This window comes from Anomaloglossus baeobatrachus, chromosome 7 (assembly GCF_048569485.1).
Source record: "Anomaloglossus baeobatrachus isolate aAnoBae1 chromosome 7, aAnoBae1.hap1, whole genome shotgun sequence".
Classification (NCBI taxonomy): domain Eukaryota; kingdom Metazoa; phylum Chordata; class Amphibia; order Anura; family Aromobatidae; genus Anomaloglossus; species Anomaloglossus baeobatrachus.
The window spans coordinates 104,159,368-104,181,263 of NC_134359.1; the positions used below are offsets into that span (position 1 = coordinate 104,159,368).

General features: G+C 43.1%; 1 protein-coding gene across 1 annotated transcript in view; it reads right to left on the minus strand.

Moving 5' to 3' along the window:
• Window positions 1-21,896, minus strand: part of LOC142245947 (uncharacterized) — a 414,818-nt gene that overhangs the window by 121,337 nt on the left and 271,585 nt on the right. The window contains exons 6-7 of the mRNA XM_075318950.1: window positions 20,484-20,562; window positions 11,668-11,814 (exon numbers count right to left, since the gene is read on the minus strand). Of these exons, the coding sequence (XP_075175065.1) occupies window positions 11,668-11,814; window positions 20,484-20,562 (226 nt within the window). The remainder of the gene's footprint in view (window positions 1-11,667; window positions 11,815-20,483; window positions 20,563-21,896) is intronic.

A 21,896-nucleotide genomic window follows, 5' to 3' on the forward strand; every position in this document is an offset into this window, starting at 1 on the left:
GCATCTTACCTGAGCCAAAGAGAAAAAGAACTGGACTGTTGCTCAGTGGTCCAAGGTGTTTTTTTCACATGAAAGTCAATTTTGCATTTCATTTGAAAATCAAGGTCCCAGAATCTTGAGGAAGAGTGGAGAGGCCACAATCCAAGCTGCTGGAGGTCTAGTGTGAAGTTTCCACAATCAGTGATGGTTTGGGGAGCCATGTCATCTGCTGGTGTAGCTCCACTGTTCTTTATCAGGACCAAAGTCAACGCAGGAACTTTTAGAACACTTCATGATTTCCTCTGCCGCCAAGCTTTTTAGACATGGAAATTCAATTTCTATCAGGACTTGGCATCTGTCCACACTGCCAAACGTAACAATAGCTGGTTTAATAACCACAGTATCACTGTACTTGATTGGCCAGCAAACTCGCCTGGGGAAGATGAGAGACATCAGAGCCAACAATGCAGACGAGCTGAAGGCTGCTATCAAAGCAACCTGGGCTTCCATAACATCTCAGCAGTGCCACAGGCTGATCACCTCCATGCCACGCTCCATTGATGCAGTATTTCATGCAAAAGGAGCCCCGACCAAGTGTTGAGTGCATTTACTGTACAGACTTTTCAGTAGACGCCAACATTTCTGAGGTTTTTTTTAGTAGGTCTTATATAATATTCTAATTTTCTGAGATAATGACTTTTGGGTTTTCATTGGCTGTAAGCCATAAGCATCAACATTAACAGAAATAAACACTTGAAATAGATCACTGTGTGTAATGACTCCATAGATCCCTCTGTGTGTAATGACTCTATAATATATGTGTTTTCCTTTTTGTATTGAATTACTGAAATAATTTAACTTTTTTAGTGATATTCTAATTTATTGAGATGAACTTGTATTTACAGTCATATGAAAAAGTTTGGGCACCCCTATTAATGTTAACCTTTTTTCTTAATAACAATTTGGGTTTTTGCAACAGCTATTTCAGTTTCATATATCTAATAACTGATGGACTGAGTAATATTTCTGGATTGAAATGAGGTTTAGTGTACTAACAGAAAATGTGCAATCCGCATTTAAACAAAATTTGACCTGTGCAAAAGTATGGGCACCTCAACATAAAAGTGACATTAATATTTTGTAGATCCTCCTTTTGCAAAAATAACAGCCTCTAGTCGCTTCCTGTAGCTTTTAATGAGTTCCTGGATCCTGGATAAAGGTATATTTGACCATTCCTGTTTACAAAATAATTCCAGTTCAGTTAAGTTTGATGGTCGCCGAGCATGGACACCCGCTTCACATCATCCCACAGATGTTCAATGATATTCAGGTCTGGGGACTGGGATGGCCATTCCAGAACATTGTAATTGTTCATCTGCATGAATGCCTGAGTAGATTTGGAGCGGTGTTTTGGATCATTGTCTTGCTGAAATATCCATCCCATGCGTAACTTCAACTTCGTCACTGATTCTTGCACATTACTGTCAAGAATCTGCTGATACTGAGTTGAATCCATGCGACCCTCAACTTTAACAAAATTCCCGGTACCGGCATTGGCCACATAGCCCCAAAGCATGATGGAACCTCCACCAAATTTTACTGTGGATAGCAAGTGCTTTTCTTGGAATGCCGTGTTTTTTTACCTCCATGCATAACGCCTTTTTGTATGACCAAACAACTCAATCTTTGTTTCATCAGTCCACAGGACCTTCTTCCAAAAGGTAACTGGCTTGTCCAAATGTGCTTTTGCATACCTCAGGTGACTCTGTTTGTGGCGTGCTTGCAGAAACGGCTTCTTTCGCATCACTCTCCCATACAGCTTCTCCTTGAGCAACATGCGCTGTTTTGTTGACCAATGCACATTGACACCATCTGCAGCAAGATGATGCTGCAGGTCTTTGGAGGTGGTCTGTGGATTGTCCTTGACTGTTCTCAGCATTCTTCTTCTCTGCCTTTCTGATATTTTTCTTGGCCTGCCACTTCTGGGCTTAACAAGAACTGTACCTGTGTTCTTCCATTTCCTTACTATGTTCCTCGCAGTGGAAACTGACAGTTTAAATCTCTGAGACATTTTTTTGTATCCTTCCCCTGAACAACTATGTTGAATAATCTTTGTTTTCAGATCATATGAGAGTTCTTTTGAGGAGCCCATGATGCCACTCTTCATAGGAGATTCAAATAGGAGAACAACTTGCAAGTGGCCACCTTAAATACCTTTTCTCATGTTTGGATACACCTGCCTATGAAGTTCAAAGCTCAATGAGGTTACAAAACCAATTTAGTGCTTTAGTAAGTCAGTAAAAAGTACTTAGGAGTGTTCAAATCAAGAAATTAATAAGGGTGCCCATACTTTTGCAGCGGTCAAATTTTTTTTAAATGCGGATTGCACATTTTCTGTTAGTACAATAAACCTCATTTCAATCCAGAAATATTACTCAGTCCATCAGTTATTAGATATATGAAACTGAAATAGCTGTTGCAAAAAACAAAATTGTTATAAAGAAATAAGGTTAACATTAATAGGGGTGCCCAAACTTTTTCATATGACTGAATAAGGTTAAAATGAGGAACAACGTGGGAAATAAAATGAGAAACGTGGAGGTATTCATTCACATTGTTGATAAAATCTTATGCCTTTTTCACAAACCCTAGCAGCAAAATATGTTTATTGTTTTTTACAAATAAGTCCCGATATTTTATGATTAATATAAACCCGGTGAGGATGATTTCAATGCTTAGCCTCTTAAGACAGAGAATGGCCCAAAGGAAGGAGAATGCTCGGAGAGTGATTAATCACATATAGTCAGATGTCTGCAAAATGCACAGCTGGGAAATCAAAGCAAAATGTCCCCAGTATCTGCACCAAACCTGAACACTGGGAGCTATCCGAGCACAAACATAAAAGTGTTATATACACAGACCACACAGATACCAAGACTCCATCCAACATAACTTTTCACATAAATCATTCCCAAAAACTATCAATAAAACTGCTTACAGCACTTCTTTCAGTGGTCATGAACTCCACTGCATTTTTTCATGTCAGCTATTAATGGATTAAATTTGCACATAAAAAATAATAATCGTCTTTTTATACTTGTGATTTCATCATCATTTTAGTTGAAAAAAACCTCTAGCCTTGGAAAACATTATAGTAACCTAAGAACAAGAATACTCTCGATTATGCTTCAGAAATTCCGTATTTATTTGATCAGGCATGAAAAACAGATATTGTCCAATTATTCACACAGTGCCTTCAAAAAGTATTCATACCTTGTAATATACCAAACACTAAGTAGCAAGTATTTGTGAAGTGTAAAGGAAATGGTACATGGTTTCCTAAATAATTTAAAAATATAAATTTGAATATTGTGACGTGTATCTGTATTCCACCCAAGTAAGTCAATACTTTGTAGGACCACCTTTTGCTGCAATTACTTCTGCAAGTCTTTTGAGGTATAGCTCACTCAAGTTTGTACATCTAAAGGCTAAAATTGCTACCCATTCTTCCTTGCAAAAAAGCTCTAGCTCAGTGAAATTGGATGGAGACCAGCTTTCCTGTCCTTGCTGAAGAAAAGTAACCCAACTGCAGGATGCTGCCACCACCTTTTTTGACTTTGGGTATGGTAATTTAGGGTGATGTGCAGTGTTAGTTTTCCACCACACTTAGTGCTTTAGTCCCAAAAAAGTTCTATTTTGGTCTCATCTGACCAGAGCTCCTTTTTCTACATGTAATCTGTGTCCCCCACATGCCATGTGGAAGAAGGTGCTCTAATCACATGAGTTTTTGGGGCTAAAAGAAAAGCACAATATGTGGCAGAACACTAAAGCGGGCTTTACACGCTACGATATTTCTAGCAATTGCTAGCGATATCGTACGCAAAAGTACCCGCCCCCGTCGTGCATGCGATATCGTGTGATCGCTACGGCAGCGTCACACGCACTTACCTGGTCGTCGTCGTCGCTGTGACTGCCGAACAATCCCTCCCTCAAGGGGGAGGTGCGTTCGGCATCACGGCGACGTCACCGCGACGTCACTAAGCGGCCGGCCAATCAAAGCGGAGGGGCGGAGATGAACGGGACGAACATCCCGCCCACCTTCTTCCTTCCTCATTGCAGGCGGGACGCAGGTAATGTGAGGTTCCTCGCTCCTGCGGTGTCACACACAGCGATGTGTGCTGCCGCAGGAACGAGGAACATCATCTATAAACAACCATTAACAATTTTTGGTTTTAGGATGACCTCTCCATGGTGAACGATTTTCACCACTTTGGAGGACGTTTAAGGTCGCTGGTAAGTGTTACACGCTGCGATACCGTTAATGACGCCGGATGTGCATCACTAACGACGTGACCCCCGATGATAGAACATTAACGATATCGTAGCGTGTAAAGCCCCCTTAACACTGCTCATCACCCTGAAGACACTATCCTCGCCATCACACATGGTGGTGGCAGCATCAAGCTGTGGGATGCTCTTCTTCAGCAGGGACTAGTTATGGAATATGGAGGAAAAGTTGGGTTTATTCCACGCTAACACCAGGATGCAAAGTTGATTAATTAATCAATCTCTTTTTATTCTTGTACAGGTCTATGTGTTTCATAAATTTCAATCTCCTTCATCAGGACAATCAAGAGAAAATGAATAATCAGCAGGGACTGGAAAACTGGTCAGAGTTAATGGGAATATGAATGGAGCTATATGTAGGGAAATCCTGGAAGAAAACGTGTTAAAGGCTGCAAAAGACTTTGAGAATGGGGTGTGGGTTCACCTTCCAGCCAAATGACCTTAAAAATATTGCCAGAGCTAGAAAGCAACGGCTTATATCAAAGCATATTCATGTGTCTGTATGGCTCAGTCAAAAGCCAGACATACTGTAAATCCTATTGAGAATCTGTGAGAAGACTTGAAAATTGCTATTCACAGACTCTCTCCATCCAATCTCATTGAGCTAGAGCTATTTTGCAAAGAAGAATGGTCAAACATTTCAGGCTCTAGGTATGTAAAGCTGGTAGAGATAAACCCCAAAAGACTTGCAGCAGTAATTGCAGTGAAAGGTGAAAGATGGTCCTACAAAGTGTTGATTCAAGGGGGTTAAAATCAAATGCACGTCACAATTTTCAGATTTATAGTTTTGAAATATTTAGAAAACCATGCATCATTTACTTTACACTTCACAAATACTTGCTAATCAGTGTTGATGTGTTACTTAAAAGCCAAATACAATACATTTACAATTTAGCTGTAATGTGAAAAAAATGTGAAAAGATTTATGGAGCATGATTACTTTTTCAAACTGCATATAAAGGTCTTTGTTAAGGATATCTGTAGAAGGTTAGAGCTGGCCTACCTGGTGACAGGTGTTGCGGTACTGAGTCACAGCTAGTATCAAGTCCCATCTGCCACCAGCTCTTAGGGGTACTTTGCACGTTGCGACATCGCTACTGCGATATCGTCGGGGTTAAATCGAAAGTGACGCACATCCGGTGACGGTAACAACGTTGCAATGTGTAAAGCCTAGGAGAGAAGATGAATGAGCGTGGAACAGTCAAATATCGGTGATCTGTGTCACGTCGTTCATTTTCATAATGTCGGTGCATCCGCAGGTACGATGTTGTTTGTCATTCCTGCAGCTCCACACATCGCTGTATGTGAAGCCGCAGGACCGACAAACATCTCCTTACCTGCATCCACTGGCAATGCGTAAGGGAGAAGGTGGGCAGGATGTTTACATTCCGCTCATCTCCGCCCCTCCGCTTCTATTGGCCGGCCGATTAGTGACGTCGCGGTGACATCAATGTGACGCCGAACGCACCTCCCCCTTGAAGGAGGGATCCTTCGGCAGTCACAGCGATGTCGCCGACCAGGTAAGTGCGTGTGAAGCTGCCGTAGCGATAATGTTCGCTACAGCAGCTATCACAAGATATCGCATGTGCGACGGGGGCGGATGCTATCACGCTCGGCATTGCTATCATCGGCTAGCGATGTCGCAGCGTGCAAAGTACCCCTTACTCTCAATACATGTTTTTGAAAGAGATCTGTGTACAGGTCAAAACGTTGAATGATATCTGTTCTTTTTGTTGCCAGGTCAAAAAAATACTGAATAGCCCAAGTATAATCCAATGCACTCTTCTTCTTCTGTGTTGAGGTCTTATGATCAAGGTGTTGGTGGAACCATAGTTCTTTCCTCTAGCATGAAATTGCCAGAACAGCGGTGCCGGGCTTACACCCTTGGCCTTTTTCACACGTACTTGCCTCCGGTACGTGTCTGGTGCGTTTCCTCACGTACCAGAGACACGTACACACGTTGACCTATGTTCAAATGGAGTTGGACACACGTATGCATTTACGCATGGAACGTGTGTCCGTTCCGTACATACGTGTGTCCGTGTGTTTCTCACGGCAACATGTCAGTTTTTCTCTGGCATCACGGGTCTCACACGGAACGCAAATGGACCACACGGAGGTGTTCTGTGTGACACGCGCCAGAGAAAACACACATGTATGAGAAAATAAAAAAAATTGTACTCCCCTTCTCCAGCCCTCCTGTCTCTGCCGCTGCTGTCACTTGCTTCCAACCGCCGCTCATTATGCTCATTGAATATTCACTTCACTGCGGCCGTAAGCAGCAGCAGCGGGGAGTCGGCAGGATCGGAGACCGAAGATCAGCACCACGGACAGCGACACCAGGGACAGGTGAGCAAAAGTTCCCGTTCTCCGTGTGTTATCATGGATAACACACAGAGAACAACACGTAGGCCATAAACGCTACTCACGGAGGGCAAAACGCACCTCTCACACGTCTCTCACACGTCCGTGAAAAACATGCGTGGTTTTTCACGAACGTGTGAAAGAGGCATTACTTGTAATTTAAGGCCAAGGTCACTCAGGGCAGTTTTCATGTAGTTTATTTGCTAGTCAAATGCAGAATGTGTCCTACACCTAAATGGAAAAAAGTTTACATACAAAAAATAAAATGCCGATATGCTGAAAGCATTGGGCTAAACCCTATCATCCCAATGTCATAGAATCTGATCACAGTAAAATGACACTCGGCTCATGCTCACAGCAGAGTTTGAGTTTAGTGTTATTAACCTAATCGGGCTGATTCGCTCACATGAGAGAATATATGTCGCCCGTGTGAGTGAGCCTTAAAAGTCTCTCTCTTCATGAGAATTGAGAGAATTTTTAATGAGAAGTAGCTTACAAAATGCTTGTTTTATTAGCATTTTGAATTTTTTTCCCAGACCATGCAATGGTATACAGGGGTGTGTCTAAAACGGAAGAAAGGGGCATTTGGTCCGGGCACCACTGGCATGGGTAGCACCATCCGGCCGCCTAATGCGGCGGTCTGGTTTCTCTCTTTGGCAACTGCGCTCTGGGCAACGCTTACTTGGAGCTAAAGGAACCAAAGATTTATTGTGGTTGGGGGGGAGCAATATGGGGAACAGGAGGGGGGAATAGCTGAAGAAACAACATGGAGAGCAGTGGTGTGGGGATGATGGATGTGGAAACAATATGGAGAGCAGGGTGGGGTGGTATAATGGCTATGGAAACAAAATGGGGAGCAGGCAGGGGGGATAATGGCTGTGGAAACAATATGGGAAGCAGAGAGGGAATAATAGGTGTGGAAACAATATGAAGAGCAGGCCGGGGGGGGGGGGATGATGGCTGTGGAAACAGTATGGTGAAGGTGTGATGCCCTGGCGCCGCCAGGTGGTCACAGAAGTGTGCTACACCCTACATAGCACCTTCCCACACCAGGTTCCATCAGTCACAAAATCCTAGCCACCCCCCTCAGGGTAGAAAGGACACACCAGTGGGCAGGACCAGGCGAATTGGGAGCGCCCACCTAGGGGTCTTGAGGATCTGGGGGAGCGAACCAGTCAGTCTAAGTTGGAGTTTGGAGTTTGAAGTTGGAGGTCAAGTGGAGAGGAGTGACAGTGACAGACTGTCCAGAGGAAAAGGCGAGCCTAGTGGAGGGTAGACAGGGTAGTGGCCCTGGTCTATTGGCTAGGTGGCAAGCAGTGGATGGTGTCCAAATGTGACGGGAGTCCGGTCGCGGGAAATCCAAAGTGGACCGGGGCAGGGTTTGAGCCCGCCGGTACCGAAAGCGGAGATCCGGTCCGGAAACCGTGCACAGGCGGGGTAACTGGACCCTAGTTAGAAGACGGTTGCAAGCCCCTTCTCTATTCACCAGGCCGGGAGCAAGGTTGCAGGCCTTGCTTCAGAAGTGTTAGCCCAGGTAGACTGAAACGGCAGACCACCGCGGGGGTTAGGGTATCCCCAAACACCCACTGAAATCCCAAGGGTCAGTTTTCCCGGGCACATCTCTCAACCAGAAGATACTGGGAGCGGACTTCCCCATTCCATAGGGAGTTGTCCAGAATTGAGAAAAAGTACAAAGTGCCGAAGGAAGGGATATCGGTACACCAGCCGGGTGTGGGACCCAAGTACACCCGAATGCGGCAGCCGGGGATCGCGCGTACACTTCAAATAAAAGGGGATGTATTTGTATGGGATTTTCCGTAAACTGTTTGTTATGCCACCCACGGTGTGTGGTCACATGTGGCACCCCCGCTGCTGTTGCGGGACTCCCGAAGGCGATGGGATGGCAGCCGGATGTTAACCCCTCCGAGGGTAGGGATGGATGCCCCGGGGCCCAGTGTCTCTATGCCGGGGATGGTAACTGCAAGGGCCGACGTGCCCGATCGGACCGGGGGATATTAGGTTACTCACGGTTGAATAAATCACACAAGTCCAGTGGTAAACCAAGGTGCTGGTGGCCGGCCGGTGCGGTTGGGTGTATCTGGTCCCACACCCGGGCTTATGATCCGTATCACTTTCGTCTGCACTCAGTGTTTTGTGTGTTGGACTTCCCGATGTGAAACATGGGAGTCCGCTCCCAGTCCTTTTTGTTGAGAACTTTGCCCGCTGATGCTGACCCTTGGGATCTACCGGGCCCTGGCGGATGCCCTATCCCTCTCGGTGAGTGGTTGTCTGGTTTTGGGACTTTGGTTGGGACAGGACCTATGATCATGCCCTTAATTGGTTAGTTAGCTAGGCCGTTGGTTTCGGTCCTGGCTTCAGGGTCCAAGTACCCCCTCAGTGCACGGTTTCTGGGTCGGTTCTCCGGTGTTGGTACCGGCGGGCTCCATCCCTGTCCCAGTCCACCTCGGATCTCCGGCAGCTGTCTTCCCGTCTCCTGCTAGATACAGACCACCGCCTGCCACCTAGCCAGGACGCCGGGGCTTCAACCCCGACGCCTTTCCTTTCTGGCTTTTACTTGAACCTCCACTCCACTCCTCTCCACTTGAACGTCAACTTAAGACTGTTGCTTTTCCTGCCCCGGGTTCTCAAGACTCCTAGGTGGGAGTTTCTCATCTGCCTGGTCCGGCCCACTGGTGTGTCTGTCCTACCCTAAGGGGGGATGGCTAGGGTTTCAAGTCAGCTGTATGTAACCCTGTGTGGGAAGGTGTTATGCGAGGGCCTATACTGTGTGACTTCCTGGTTTGCCAGGGCGTCACATATGAGCAGCAAGGGGGAATGGGTATGTGCACAGAACGGGGAAGTGAAATGTAAGAGGAGGTGGTATGAAGAGAAAGGGAGACTGTGAAAGAGATAGTATGGTAAGGGGGGATGTGTGAGAAGACTGCATAGTGAATGTGTAAGGAGATAATCTGAGGGGGAATCAGTATGGAAACAATATGGAGAGCAGGGAGATGTGGGAAGTATGGACAGGGAGGGTGTAAATATGTAAGGGTATGGTGAGTGGGTGAGAATGTGTGAGGAGACCGTATGAAAGAGGGGGGAAATGTGTAAGAATATTGAGGTGAATAGTGTGATGAGACAGTATGAGGGGCAAAAAGTGAGAGAGGACACAAAATGTAGACTGGGTAGTGAGGGGGCAGTATTGATAGTAAGCAGAATGTGGGGACAGTGTGCTGAGGAGATGGATTGAGGGGCATTGTATAGAAACTGAGTAGCATAGGGGGGATATAGTGTGAGGGTACAGTGTGAAGATAGGAATAATATAGAAAGGATAGGGCAATGTTGAGGGTAGGTACCATAAGAGGGACCATATGTGGGTCATATATTGTGCTGGGAACAAAATGAGGAGCAATTATCTATTCAGGAGCACAGCGTAGGGCAAATATTTTTTTTTCAGGAGCATTATAATCATGTTTCTATTTTAAATGGCATTGTCTTGGGATGTGCAGCAGAATACCGGAGAAGGGAGGGAAGACTGCAGAGATAAGCTGTGGATATGAAAAGTCGTCATGGCATCCGGAGAGAATGAAGAACAGAAAGAGAACGACTCTAGTCAGAGATATCACCTTCTATAAAGTACCTGGCTGTACGTGTTTATGTGTGATCCCGGCTACATTTCTTTAGTATTGTAATCTTGAATGGTTGCAGTCTGATCATGACTGATAAAAACAACTCCCAGTATCTCCTTACCATTATTAGGACAAACTGGGAGTTGTAGGTTTATGCAATACAAATGTATATGTGGCTGACCTGACATTAAATTGATTTACCATGAACTGATGTGGTTTCTGGTGATTTATTCATGCACTGATTGTGGGTCAGATGATGAATTTATGTACTAATAGTGGTTCTAGTGATTTATTCATCCTCTGATGATGCTTCTCGTTATGTTTTACTGTACTGATGGTGTTTCTGGTGATGTATTTCTGTACTGGTGGTGGTTTTGGTGATGTATTTCTGTACTGCTACTGGTTCTAGTGAAAAATGTCTGTGCTTTTATTGGTTCTGATCATGTACACATGTGACAATCCGTAACTTGTAAGATTACATGATACATGGCTGTGTTAATAAAGTGTTGCACCGTCTGATAAGTGAAGGGTTACTAAGTTGTTATTCATGTTAGGAGCATTAAAGGGGTTGTCCAAGTTTGTGATGATAATCTGCAGTCACCCTGTGACTGCAGATTACTGAATTCTTAAATTCTCTTGTGCAGTTGGTGAGAATAGGAGGTCATAAAACAACAAGTATGTGATTGCATACAAATGGTCATGTACTAACTAGATATGCGCTGCTTTGCTCAATACAAGTGATTTTAGTGAGGTCATACACTTCTAGTTGGAATGCGGCTAGAAGTATGCATTTTGCATACTTGCACTAACATGACTGTCTTCTCTTGCCACTAGCATGGGAGAATCCCAACCTAGAGTGACTTCAGACTTTCATCACAAACCTGAACAAGGATTTTAAATATAACATTATGCACTGTAGCATGACCAATCTCAAAAGCTTGCAATATGCACACTGTCAGGATTCAACTCTGATTGCTGGTTCCATCATTCATCATCATCATCAGGACCATTCATAAGTGATTTTCATACTTACACTCACGTGACAACTACTTGTTTCTCTCAGTGAAGTAGAGGCTGTAGTATTCACTTAATATTGTGAGAATTAGGAAGAGCAGCTAGTCAGCACATGACTGTAAGTATGCAAATCATATATGAGCTGCCACATGACGACTGCTCAAATGGCTTGAGCAGAGGGAGTGTGGGTGGGGACATCAAACTAAATTCTTGTCCCAGGTGTTAGCAAACCTAGATCTGCCTCTGTGGTGTAATTAAAATTTAAGCATCTAACTATAATATAATTTCATCAGTATCATAAAACACTATATGGCAGAGATAAAGGACACCTTACCTTCTGGCATTTTCTGTAGGAAAGGGGTAATGATGTTGCCATGGTCTCTTGGGGCACCATCCAGCTGTCTACGTGCTGGAACCTCCGGTTTAGATGACGAGCCAGTTTCTCATCTGGGGTCAACATCAAAGTTCTCATGTCATCCATCTAGGGCCACACGAGAAACAAGATTGATTAAAGGGATGACTGCGGGTATTGTGAGGTTGACAATACAGGATTATTGAGATTAAATCAAGTGAAAAATTCACTGGTCAAAGCCTCTGTGAATTGGGTTAGATGCAATAAAATAGTAACTACCAGGTTTTTTAAAGCTAATGTTACACTTAGGGATTAAATGAAAGGACAAAGTGACAATGCTGTAAAATGTTGTGTCCACATCAATTGACAATGACATGTTGCGCTATGTAATATTTCCAGGAGGGACCATCAAGTATAAATCTGATGCTAATACTGATACATGGAAGATGGTCATCTTTAGGGTTCAAACATATCTGTGTATAAAAACTGTTAGTGCAAAGTGATAAAAAATAACATGCTATGAGTGCCTGCGTACTTCACCAATACAAGTAGTCAATGGGCGCGAGGAAAATGAGCAGCACACGGACGTCGTATGGAGAACACACATGGCAGCACATGGATATGCATGTGCAATGATTTATTAACATGAACTTTTACACACTGTCAAAAGCTGGATAGATAGCTGATTAGATAGGATGGATGGATGGATGGATGGATGGATGGATGGATGGATGGATGGAGAGATAGATACACATGTTCTCAAAATTATTGGCACCCCTCGTTTAATGAAAGAAAAACCCACAATGGTCACAGAAATAACTTGAATATAAAAAAAGTAATAATAAATAAAAAAATCTATTAAAATGAACAAATGAAAGTCAGACATTGCTATTCAACCATGCTTCCACAGAATTTAAATAAAATAAAACTCATAAAACAGGCCTTGACAGAAATGATGGTACCCCTGAAAATAATGTGACAAAAAGGGACATGTTAAATCAAGATGTGTCCACTAATTAGCATCACAGGTGTCTACAAACTTGTAATCAGTCAGTGGGCCTGTATATGGGGCTACAGATACCCACTGTGATGTTTAGTGAGGTGGTGTGTACCACACAGAGGAACGAAGGAAAGAGTTGTCTCAGGAGTTTAGAAAGAAAATGATAGATAAGCATGTTAAAGGTAAAGGTTATAAGACCGTCTATGTCCTCCAACAGTCAAGGTGCTTTGAGGGATTTTCCTCAAAGCACCTCGACCCTGGCTGCTACCGAGATGTAATATTGTCCGTCCTGGACTTTGCTCTAACTGTCCCCTGATGAACCCTGTGGATCAAACAGGGGGAAAAGCATCGGGACAACATTTCTAACGAGGACCTTGACTGTTGTACCTCTATGCCAGATGAGTGACAGCTCTATTATTGATGGCATATTAATGCTTTGTCATTATTTGTCTGGTTTTTAGAATTTTCTTTTTTTCACACTTTTTTTGGTGCACATATTTGTGTAGTGTAGGGTGTAACAGGGATTTATAGGGTTTCCCGTCAGTGATTTGGGGCGCCACAACCCTAGGGCGTCATACCCTCCATTGCTAGGTAGGGACATATTAAGGTCTCATTAGGGTCAGTTTTGCCCCTCCCTATTGGTTGGTATTATCCCTCCCTTTTCACTACATTAGTGGATTTGATTGGTTAATTATTATACATTTTAAAAATATTAATTAAAGGTTATATTTTATATGGTTTTTTTTTCCCTTTGGTTTACACGTCTTGTACCCTTGGTTGCTACTAGCTGTGGCTTTTGTTATTTTTTTCAAAGCTATACAAACACATTGCACAGCCCAAATGTGGGGAGCCACATCCCTAAATGAACAAAGTACGAGAGACTAAAGCAAATCCGAAAAAAGAGCTAGAACAAGTGCTGATATTAGTGCTATTTGTAGGTGCATATTCACACTGTGGCCATTAACAGATGAAACGTAGGATAAAAAACAAAGAGCAAATACCCTGCAGTAAATAAGTAAATATAATAGTAATAGTATATGTAAATAGTGACGAGTACTTACTTGACTCTTTTTTTTATCAAATTAGTGTCAACTAAGTTCCCAATGTTACTTACATATACTATTACTATTTATTTATTTACTTGTTTATTGCAGGAAAAACAAAAAAGCAGCACCAAATGTGCACTACAGCACTAAACATTCCAAACTGTACTTATTTTAAAAATTTTGAGATTTTTGGCAAAAAATTGCAATTTCTTGAGCTGCTTCGCCACGTCACGGCAAATCTCATTTGAAGCAGTCCTACACTAAAATATTTTTATAAAATGTGCCATACAGCCTCACATATGAATAGTAGAACTGCTCTTAGCAGCACTCACCTGGTCTATTTCAATCCCGTACCCATGACTGAGTCATGGCTGTGGGCGGGACAGGTCCAAGCAAATGCTGCATGAAGTAAATAGCCTGTGGACAAAGCCTGATGACTTAATGTGAACAGTCACCAACCGCCAAAATCTAGACAGATGGAATACATCCCAAATTGGGGTGCAAAGCAAGGTGGAGGTCAACCACCGACCAATTCAATGAAGAAAAAACAAAAAAGCAGCACCAAATGTGCACTACAGCACTAAACATTTCAAACTGTACTTATTTTAAAAATTTTGAGATTTTTGGCAAAAAATTGCAATTTCTTGAGCTGCTTCGCCACGTCACGGCAAATCTCATTTGAAGCAGTCCTACACTAAAATATTTTTATAAAATGTGCCATACGGCCTCACATATGAATAGTAGAACTGCTCTTAGCAGCACTCACCTGGTCTATTTCAATCCCGTACCCATGACTGAGTCATGGCTGTGGGCGGGACAGGTCCAAGCAAATGCTGCATGAAGTAAATAGCCTGTAGACAAAGCCTGATGACTTAATGTGAACAGTCACCAACCGCCAAAATCTAGACAGATGGAATACATCCCAAATTGGGGTGCAAAGCAAGGTGGAGGTCAACCACCGACCAATTCAATGAAGAAAAAACAAAAAAGCAGCACCAAATATGCACTACAGCACTAAACATTCCAAACTGTACTTATTTTAAAAATTTTGAGATTTTTGGCAAAAAATTGCAATTTCTTGAGCTGCTTCGCCACGTCACGGCAAATCTCATTTGAAGCAGTCCTACACTAAAATATTTTTATAAAATGTGCCATACGGCCTCACATATGAATAGTAGAACTGCTCTTAGCAGCACTCACCTGGTCTATTTCAATCCCGTACCCATGACTGAGTCATGGCTGTGGGCGGGACAGGTCCAAGCAAATGCTGCATGAAGTAAATAGCCTGTGGACAAAGCCTGATGACTTAATGTGAACAGTCACCAACCGCCAAAATCTAGACAGATGGAATACATCCCAAATTGGGGTGCAAAGCAAGGTGGAGGTCAACCACCGACCAATTCAATGAAGAAAAAACAAAAAAGCAGCACCAAATGTGCACTACAGCACTAAACATTCCAAACTGTACTTATTTTAAAAATTTTGAGATTTTTGGCAAAAAATTGCAATTTCTTGAGCTGCTTCGCCACGTCACGGCAAATCTCATTTGAAGCAGTCCTACACTAAAATATTTTTATAAAATGTGCCATACGGCCTCACATATGAATAGTAGAACTGCTCTTAGCAGCACTCACCTGGTCTATTTCAATCCCGTACCCATGACTGAGTCATGGCTGTGGGCGGGACAGGTCCAAGCAAATGCTGCATGAAGTAAATAGCCTGTGGACAAAGCCTGATGACTTAATGTGAACAGTCACCAACCGCCAAAATTTAGACAGATGGAATACATCCCAAATTGGGGTGCAAAGCAAGGTGGAGGTCAACCACCGACCAATTCAATGAAGAAAAAACAAAAAAGCAGCACCAAATGTGCACTACAGCATTAAACATTCCAAACTGTACTTATTTTAAAAATTTTGAGATTTTTGGCCGTATGGCACATTTTATAAAAATATTTTAGTGTAGGACTGCTTCAAATGAGATTTGCCGTGACGTGGCGAAGCAGCTCAAGAAATTGCAATTTTTTGCCAAAAATCTCAAAATTTTTAAAATAAGTACAGTTTGGAATGTTTAGTGCTGTAGTGCACATTTGGTGCTGCTTTTTTGTTTTTTGTTTATTGCAGGGTATTTGCTCATACTTTTTACCCCAGGTTTTGTCTATTAATGGTCACAGTGTGAACATGCACCTACGCATTGCACTTCTACCAACAAGCGCGTCAGTCCTTATTTTTGGATTTTCTATATTATATCATACAAGTTGAATAAGAAAAAACTTGACATTGAAATAGTGAAGATGAAATCTATAATAACATGTTCAAACTCCGAACAATGATATAAATCTGTAGAGAATTGAGTTTAAAAGCAATTAAATGAGAAAATACATTTTTTATTAGATCAACAAGATGATTAAAGTAACAAATACGGGGTTTTAAAAACAGAACCAGAACGAGCAAAGAGACAGAATGGCAGAGATGATAAATGCAGGCAATATAGTGCAAATATGGAAGATGCAGTGCAAATAATTTACAGAAATGGGACATAACTGCACAATGATGGAATTACAAAATGTGATCTCCAGTAAGTACATATATGTTAATAGTTAGTGATGAGTGGGCACTAAAATGCAGATGTGCCCATCAGTTATTATGCCTTTTGCTTCCCTAAGAACTCACTGAGACAAAAAGGTTAGCAGCAGGGCCGGCCAGCACCGGCAAGGCGTAGAGGCACAGTTCATGCCGCATGTCCAGCTTAGATACCCAATAAGTTGTACAGCACAAAAGAATCATGGAGGATGGTAGTACGGTCCGCTAGGTACTCCTTCACCATCTTCATGAAATTTTTCCTCTTTGTCAGAGAACCCCACACATCAGGGCCAGGGCACTGGGAGAATTTAATGAAACCCTCCCAGACCTTTGATAGTGTTCCCCTGCCTCTGTTGGTCCGGCTGTGTGTCTCCCTCTTATCTATTCCATGGCTGTACAAAGAACTCTGACCTCTGCTACTACCTTTGTCAGATGGGATTTTTTTTTTTTACCAATTCTTCAACTATGACCTTCAAGTATAAAAGCTAAACCACACAAAGAGGAATTACATCTTCCCCCAAAAATTCAAGAATATTCACAGCAACAAAAGGGCAACAATGATTATCTCCTCAGGCCACAGAATCTAACGCACTAACAGCATGCTGCAAAATCCCCTAAATAAAGATGGAGGCAACACAGGTGCAAAACACTGATGGAGCAACCATTCACACACTCCATGAAGGGGGTGATTGCTTAGTGTTAGAATTGCACACAAACAGACTTGTATAGGGTGCTGTTCACACCTGTAAATGCACAGTGTCTGGCTTACAGCCTATTGATGATGCCCATACTATTAGAATAGGTGGGCTGCCCAGCAGAATATATAAGTGCACCACACAGAGAGGGTGACCCCAGTTTAAAATGCCTGCATGAATGGGCTTAGCTGCATTCTGTAAAAAAATATGAAACGTGCAAAAAATATATATCTAAAATATATATATGAGGTATTAGTTAATTGGCTAAAATACACACGCTCACAACCCAAACGCCAAGGGTCCTCATGTCTTGCGAGTCCCTATACTGATATAAAAGCTAAACCACAAAAAGAGGAATTACATTTTTCCCAAAAAATGTAACAATAATTCACAGCAACAAAAGGGCAACAGTGTTAAGCCCATTAATGTAGGCCTTGTAAACTGGGGTCTCTGTTCCTGTGTGGTACACTTATATAGTGGGCAGCCTGCCTAATCTAATAGTATGGGCATCATCAATAGGCTATAAGCCAGACACTGAGCACCTACATGTGTGAACAGCGCCCTGTACAAGCCATTTGTGTGCAATTTTCATACTAAGCAATCACCTTCCCCGTGGATTAGTAGTGTATGAGTGGTTGCTCCATCCAGTGTTTTCCACCTGTTACTTCCATCCTTATTAGGCTATGTGTCCACGGTAGAATGTTGCTGCGGAGTTTTCTGCATGAAAATCCCTGGCTTTCCCGCAAAATCCGCACCTTTTCAAAGGTGCGGATTTGCCGCGGATTTACCGTAGAATTGCCGCGGATTTTGGTGCGGATTTTTTTTTTTCTTCCCAATTCTGAAGCCAAAATCCGGATCAAAATCCACAACAATAATTGACATGTTGCAAATTTTTCCGGATCAAAATCCGCACCAAATCCTCCGCGGAAAAATCCGCAGCATGGGCACAGCATTTCCAAAATGCCATAGAAATGGCTGGGAAGTGCCGCTGCTGCAGATTTTCGGGAAATCCGCGGCTTTTCCGCGAGAAATCCATGGCAAAATTTTCCGCAGCGTGGACACATAGCCTTAGGGGTTTTTGCTGCGTCCTGTTAATGCATTAGATTCTGTGGCCTGAGCAGGAAAACACTGTTGCCCTTTTATTGCTGTGAATTATGGCCTTCTAATATTGCACCATATTCTCCTTGTAGCATGGGTTGAGAAGGGTGCACAACCAGCAATCGGTGTTGGCCAAAATGCATAGAAAGTGAGGGTTATGGGAAAGGTAGTAGGACATAGTCTGACATGTGTGCCGAATTACCAACAGGCAATATTTTAGAAGGATGTGTCTCCATCTCCTCCTACTATCTATACTTCTCCTCCTTCTCCTCCTCTTCAGCCCATCCACGCTGAACAGACAAGAAGCAGGTGTTGGTAGTATCCTCTGTAGTGCAGGCAACCATCTCCTGTTCCTCCTCCTCAGCCTCCTCCTCCTTATTATCACTCAATCTGCCCTGACAAAAGGAGAGGAGTCTGGGCTTGGTAATATCACCATGTGTGCTTTCTTTCTCCATCACCACCTGGTCCACACACAAAGCTTCCTCATTCATTGTGAGGAGTGAGCATTTCATTAGACACATAAGCAACATGGTTGCACTTCAAGATGCCTCCTGTATTGAGAAACAAGTTGCATGCATTGCTCAGATGTGATTTTGGTCCAATCTTCCACACAAACACTCTTCAAATCCGGAAGGTTCCATTGGCTCCTTCTATGAATGCTGTGCTTTAAGGCTGCTTTACACGCAGCGACATCGTTAGCGATGTCGCTCATGAAAGCACCTGCACCTGTCGTTTGTCAGTCACGGGCAAATCGCTGCCCGTGGAGCACAATATCGCTGGGAGCCATCACACATACTTACCTTCCTAGCGATGTCACTATGACACTGCACGAACCACCCCCTTAGAAAAGAGGCTGTTCACTGGCTGGCGAACAGCCTCTTTTCTAAGGGGGCGGTTCGTGCGGCGTCACAGCAACGTCACACAGCAGGCGTCCAATAGAAGCGGAGGGGCCGAAAGCAGCTGCATTATCGACACGCCCACCTCGTTGCCGGAGGACGCAGGTAAGCTGTTGTTCATCGTTCCTGGGGTGTCACACGTAGTGATGTGTGCTGCCTCAGGAACGATGAACAACCTACGTCCAAAACAACCAACGACATTTTGAAAATGAACGACGTGCCAACGATCAACGATAAGGTGAGTATTTTTGATCGTTATTAGTCAGTCAGAGCTGTTACACGCAACGACGTCGCTAACGACGCCGGATGTGCATCACGAATTCTGTGACCCCAATGACATAGAGTTAGATATGTGGTTGCGTGTTAAGCCCCCTTAAGTTCCTTCCATAAATTTCATTCAGGTCAGCTGATTAGCTGATGTTCCCACCTCCAAACTTTACTGCTGATAGAGGGTTTTTGGAGTGATATGCAGTGCCTTTTAGCCATCAAGAATAGTGCATAGCATCCCAAGATTTGCAGTTTGGTCTCATCTGACCAGACTCTATTCTATTTCACATGCTTGTCTAAATGTTGTTGAGCAAACTTTAAACATGCCTGAACATGCTTTTTGTTCAGCAATGGAGTCTTGCATGGTGAGCGTGCATTCAGGCCGTAGAGGTTGAGTGCAATTGTACCTGCTGAGTACATGTATTTCTGTAGCTTTCCACAGGAAGTTCTTAGCTCTTGGGGAACTCTTCTGATAATTCTTTTCACTCCTCAGTCAGGGATCACCTGGTTGTGGCTGTATAATGATGAAATTATGTTTTTTCTACTTCCTGATTATGGCCCCAATCGTGCTCACTGAGACCTTCAGTAATTTAGAAATTCTTCTGTAACCAACACCATCAGTATGTTTTGCAACAATAAAGTTGCAAAGGTCCTGAGACAGCTCACTGGTTTTACCCATCATAAGATTTTTCTTCTGTAGCACCTTGGTTATGAGTCACCTTTTTAAAGGCCATCAGTTCAAACAGCTGATGTTATTTTTCACTAAATGGCAGCTGCTTCCGGGTCGGCTGTGTCGTGCATCATGAATATGCGTGACAGTAATGAGCCGGCTCAGAAGCAGCAGGGAGAACAGGCTGCAGAGGACATGGCTGGAGCCGGGTGAGTAAAAATGATTTTTATTTTAGAAGCACGTTTTTTCTGTCACGTGTTTCACGGACCACACCACTGCGTGGTCCGTGGGACATCAGTTATGGCAGAAAAAAATGGACATGTCTCCGTGCGGCAATCACGGACACGCGGGTATGATCACTGATGTGCGAGCAGACCCATTCATTATAATGGGTCTGCGTATGTCAGTGATTCTGGTACGTTTAAAAAAAAAAGCACAAACGTACCAGAATCACTGACGTGTGAAAGGGGCCTTAGGAATATATTTACTTAGGAAAATTGGTGACCTGTTCAATACTTATTTCACCTGCTGATAGTTGTCTTACCTTGTATAAACCTCGACCTGTTTTATCAGTACTTGGCACTCTTTCTTCTAGAATTGAAAACGTCTTTCTTGGTTCACAACTAAAATATAAAAGCCATATGTTATCTAAACAAGTCTTAAATTTCCACTCTTCTTAATGTTACCTATTACTACTAGTAGTACAAATTAAGTGAGATCTTGACGTCACAAGATCTGTACTCTCAAGCCCAGCCCACATGATAGTACAAGATTAAATGAGACTCCAGAGTGAGACATCCCAATGATTTTTATGTAACAGAACAGGGGTCCAGAAATTTTGTAAGTGCAGTCGGAAAAAATAGCATGACAGAAGTCAGAAAAGAAGGGTATTACATTTCGGGTAAGCAGTGGATAGTAGTTGGGGGAGATTGCATTCCAAAACATAAAGGGGGCATTTTTTTAAGACCCACTTACTTTACACCAGCATAACGTTTGCTGGTGTATAATGCACCAGATTTATTAAAAGGAGCTAATCTCCTTGAAATCTGGCTCATCGCTTTCTGGGTGGGCCAAAATTAAATTTGGCATAGAGGCTGTATAATTTATACCTTTTCTGGCACACATTATAGTAAATGTGTTGGGCTATGCTTAATTTTTCCCATCCACAGATATGAACCCATTTAGAAAAGTGAGATCAGCAGAGGGGAAAGTTTAAAAAGTTTAAATGCCCGATTAATCAAGACCGGCAATGTTCACCCCAGTCTCGATGAGGGGTGTGAAAAAGTCAGGTGTTCCTGATTCATGAAGAGATGCCTCTTCATGAATCTGGAGCCTCAGAATAGTGGCATGCTTCTGCATGTGTTACATCAGTGTTGTGAGAGAGATTTCTGGTATAGGGAATGCCATAGCTCGTCATGATGTAAATGAGTTGTGGCATCCCGCACCCTCATCCCGACCCAGCACTACCCATTTTGTCATAGCTTGGAGAAACTGGCATGAAAGCTCCAAATATCACAAAATTTAGGCGAAACTCTGAGTTTCACCTAAATTTTACAACCTTTCAGAGCTTTTACACCAGTATTCTAGCTTGAAAGCTTTGGTGTATCTAAATTGCTAGTTTTTTAGCCTGAATATGGTGCAAACGTAATAATAAATGTCGCAAAAAATGTATTGAACTTAAAATGTTTCCCTTTATCTCTCATGTATTATGCCCTTGTGGACTATGTCCGATCCCTTAAAAAATGTATATCTCTTAAGGTACGTTCCCACGATCCAGGCACTCTGAGTTCTAGCTGCAGTGTCATCCCTCATGAGGGATGCGAGTGCTTTCTGCAGGAGAATGCAGCATCAATACCCACGATCAGTGTTCTGGGGATTTTCACTGTGTTCTCCCGCCAAGAACACTTGCGTCTCCGCAAGCATAAATTGACGTGCTGTGGCTCGTAAAGCCACACGG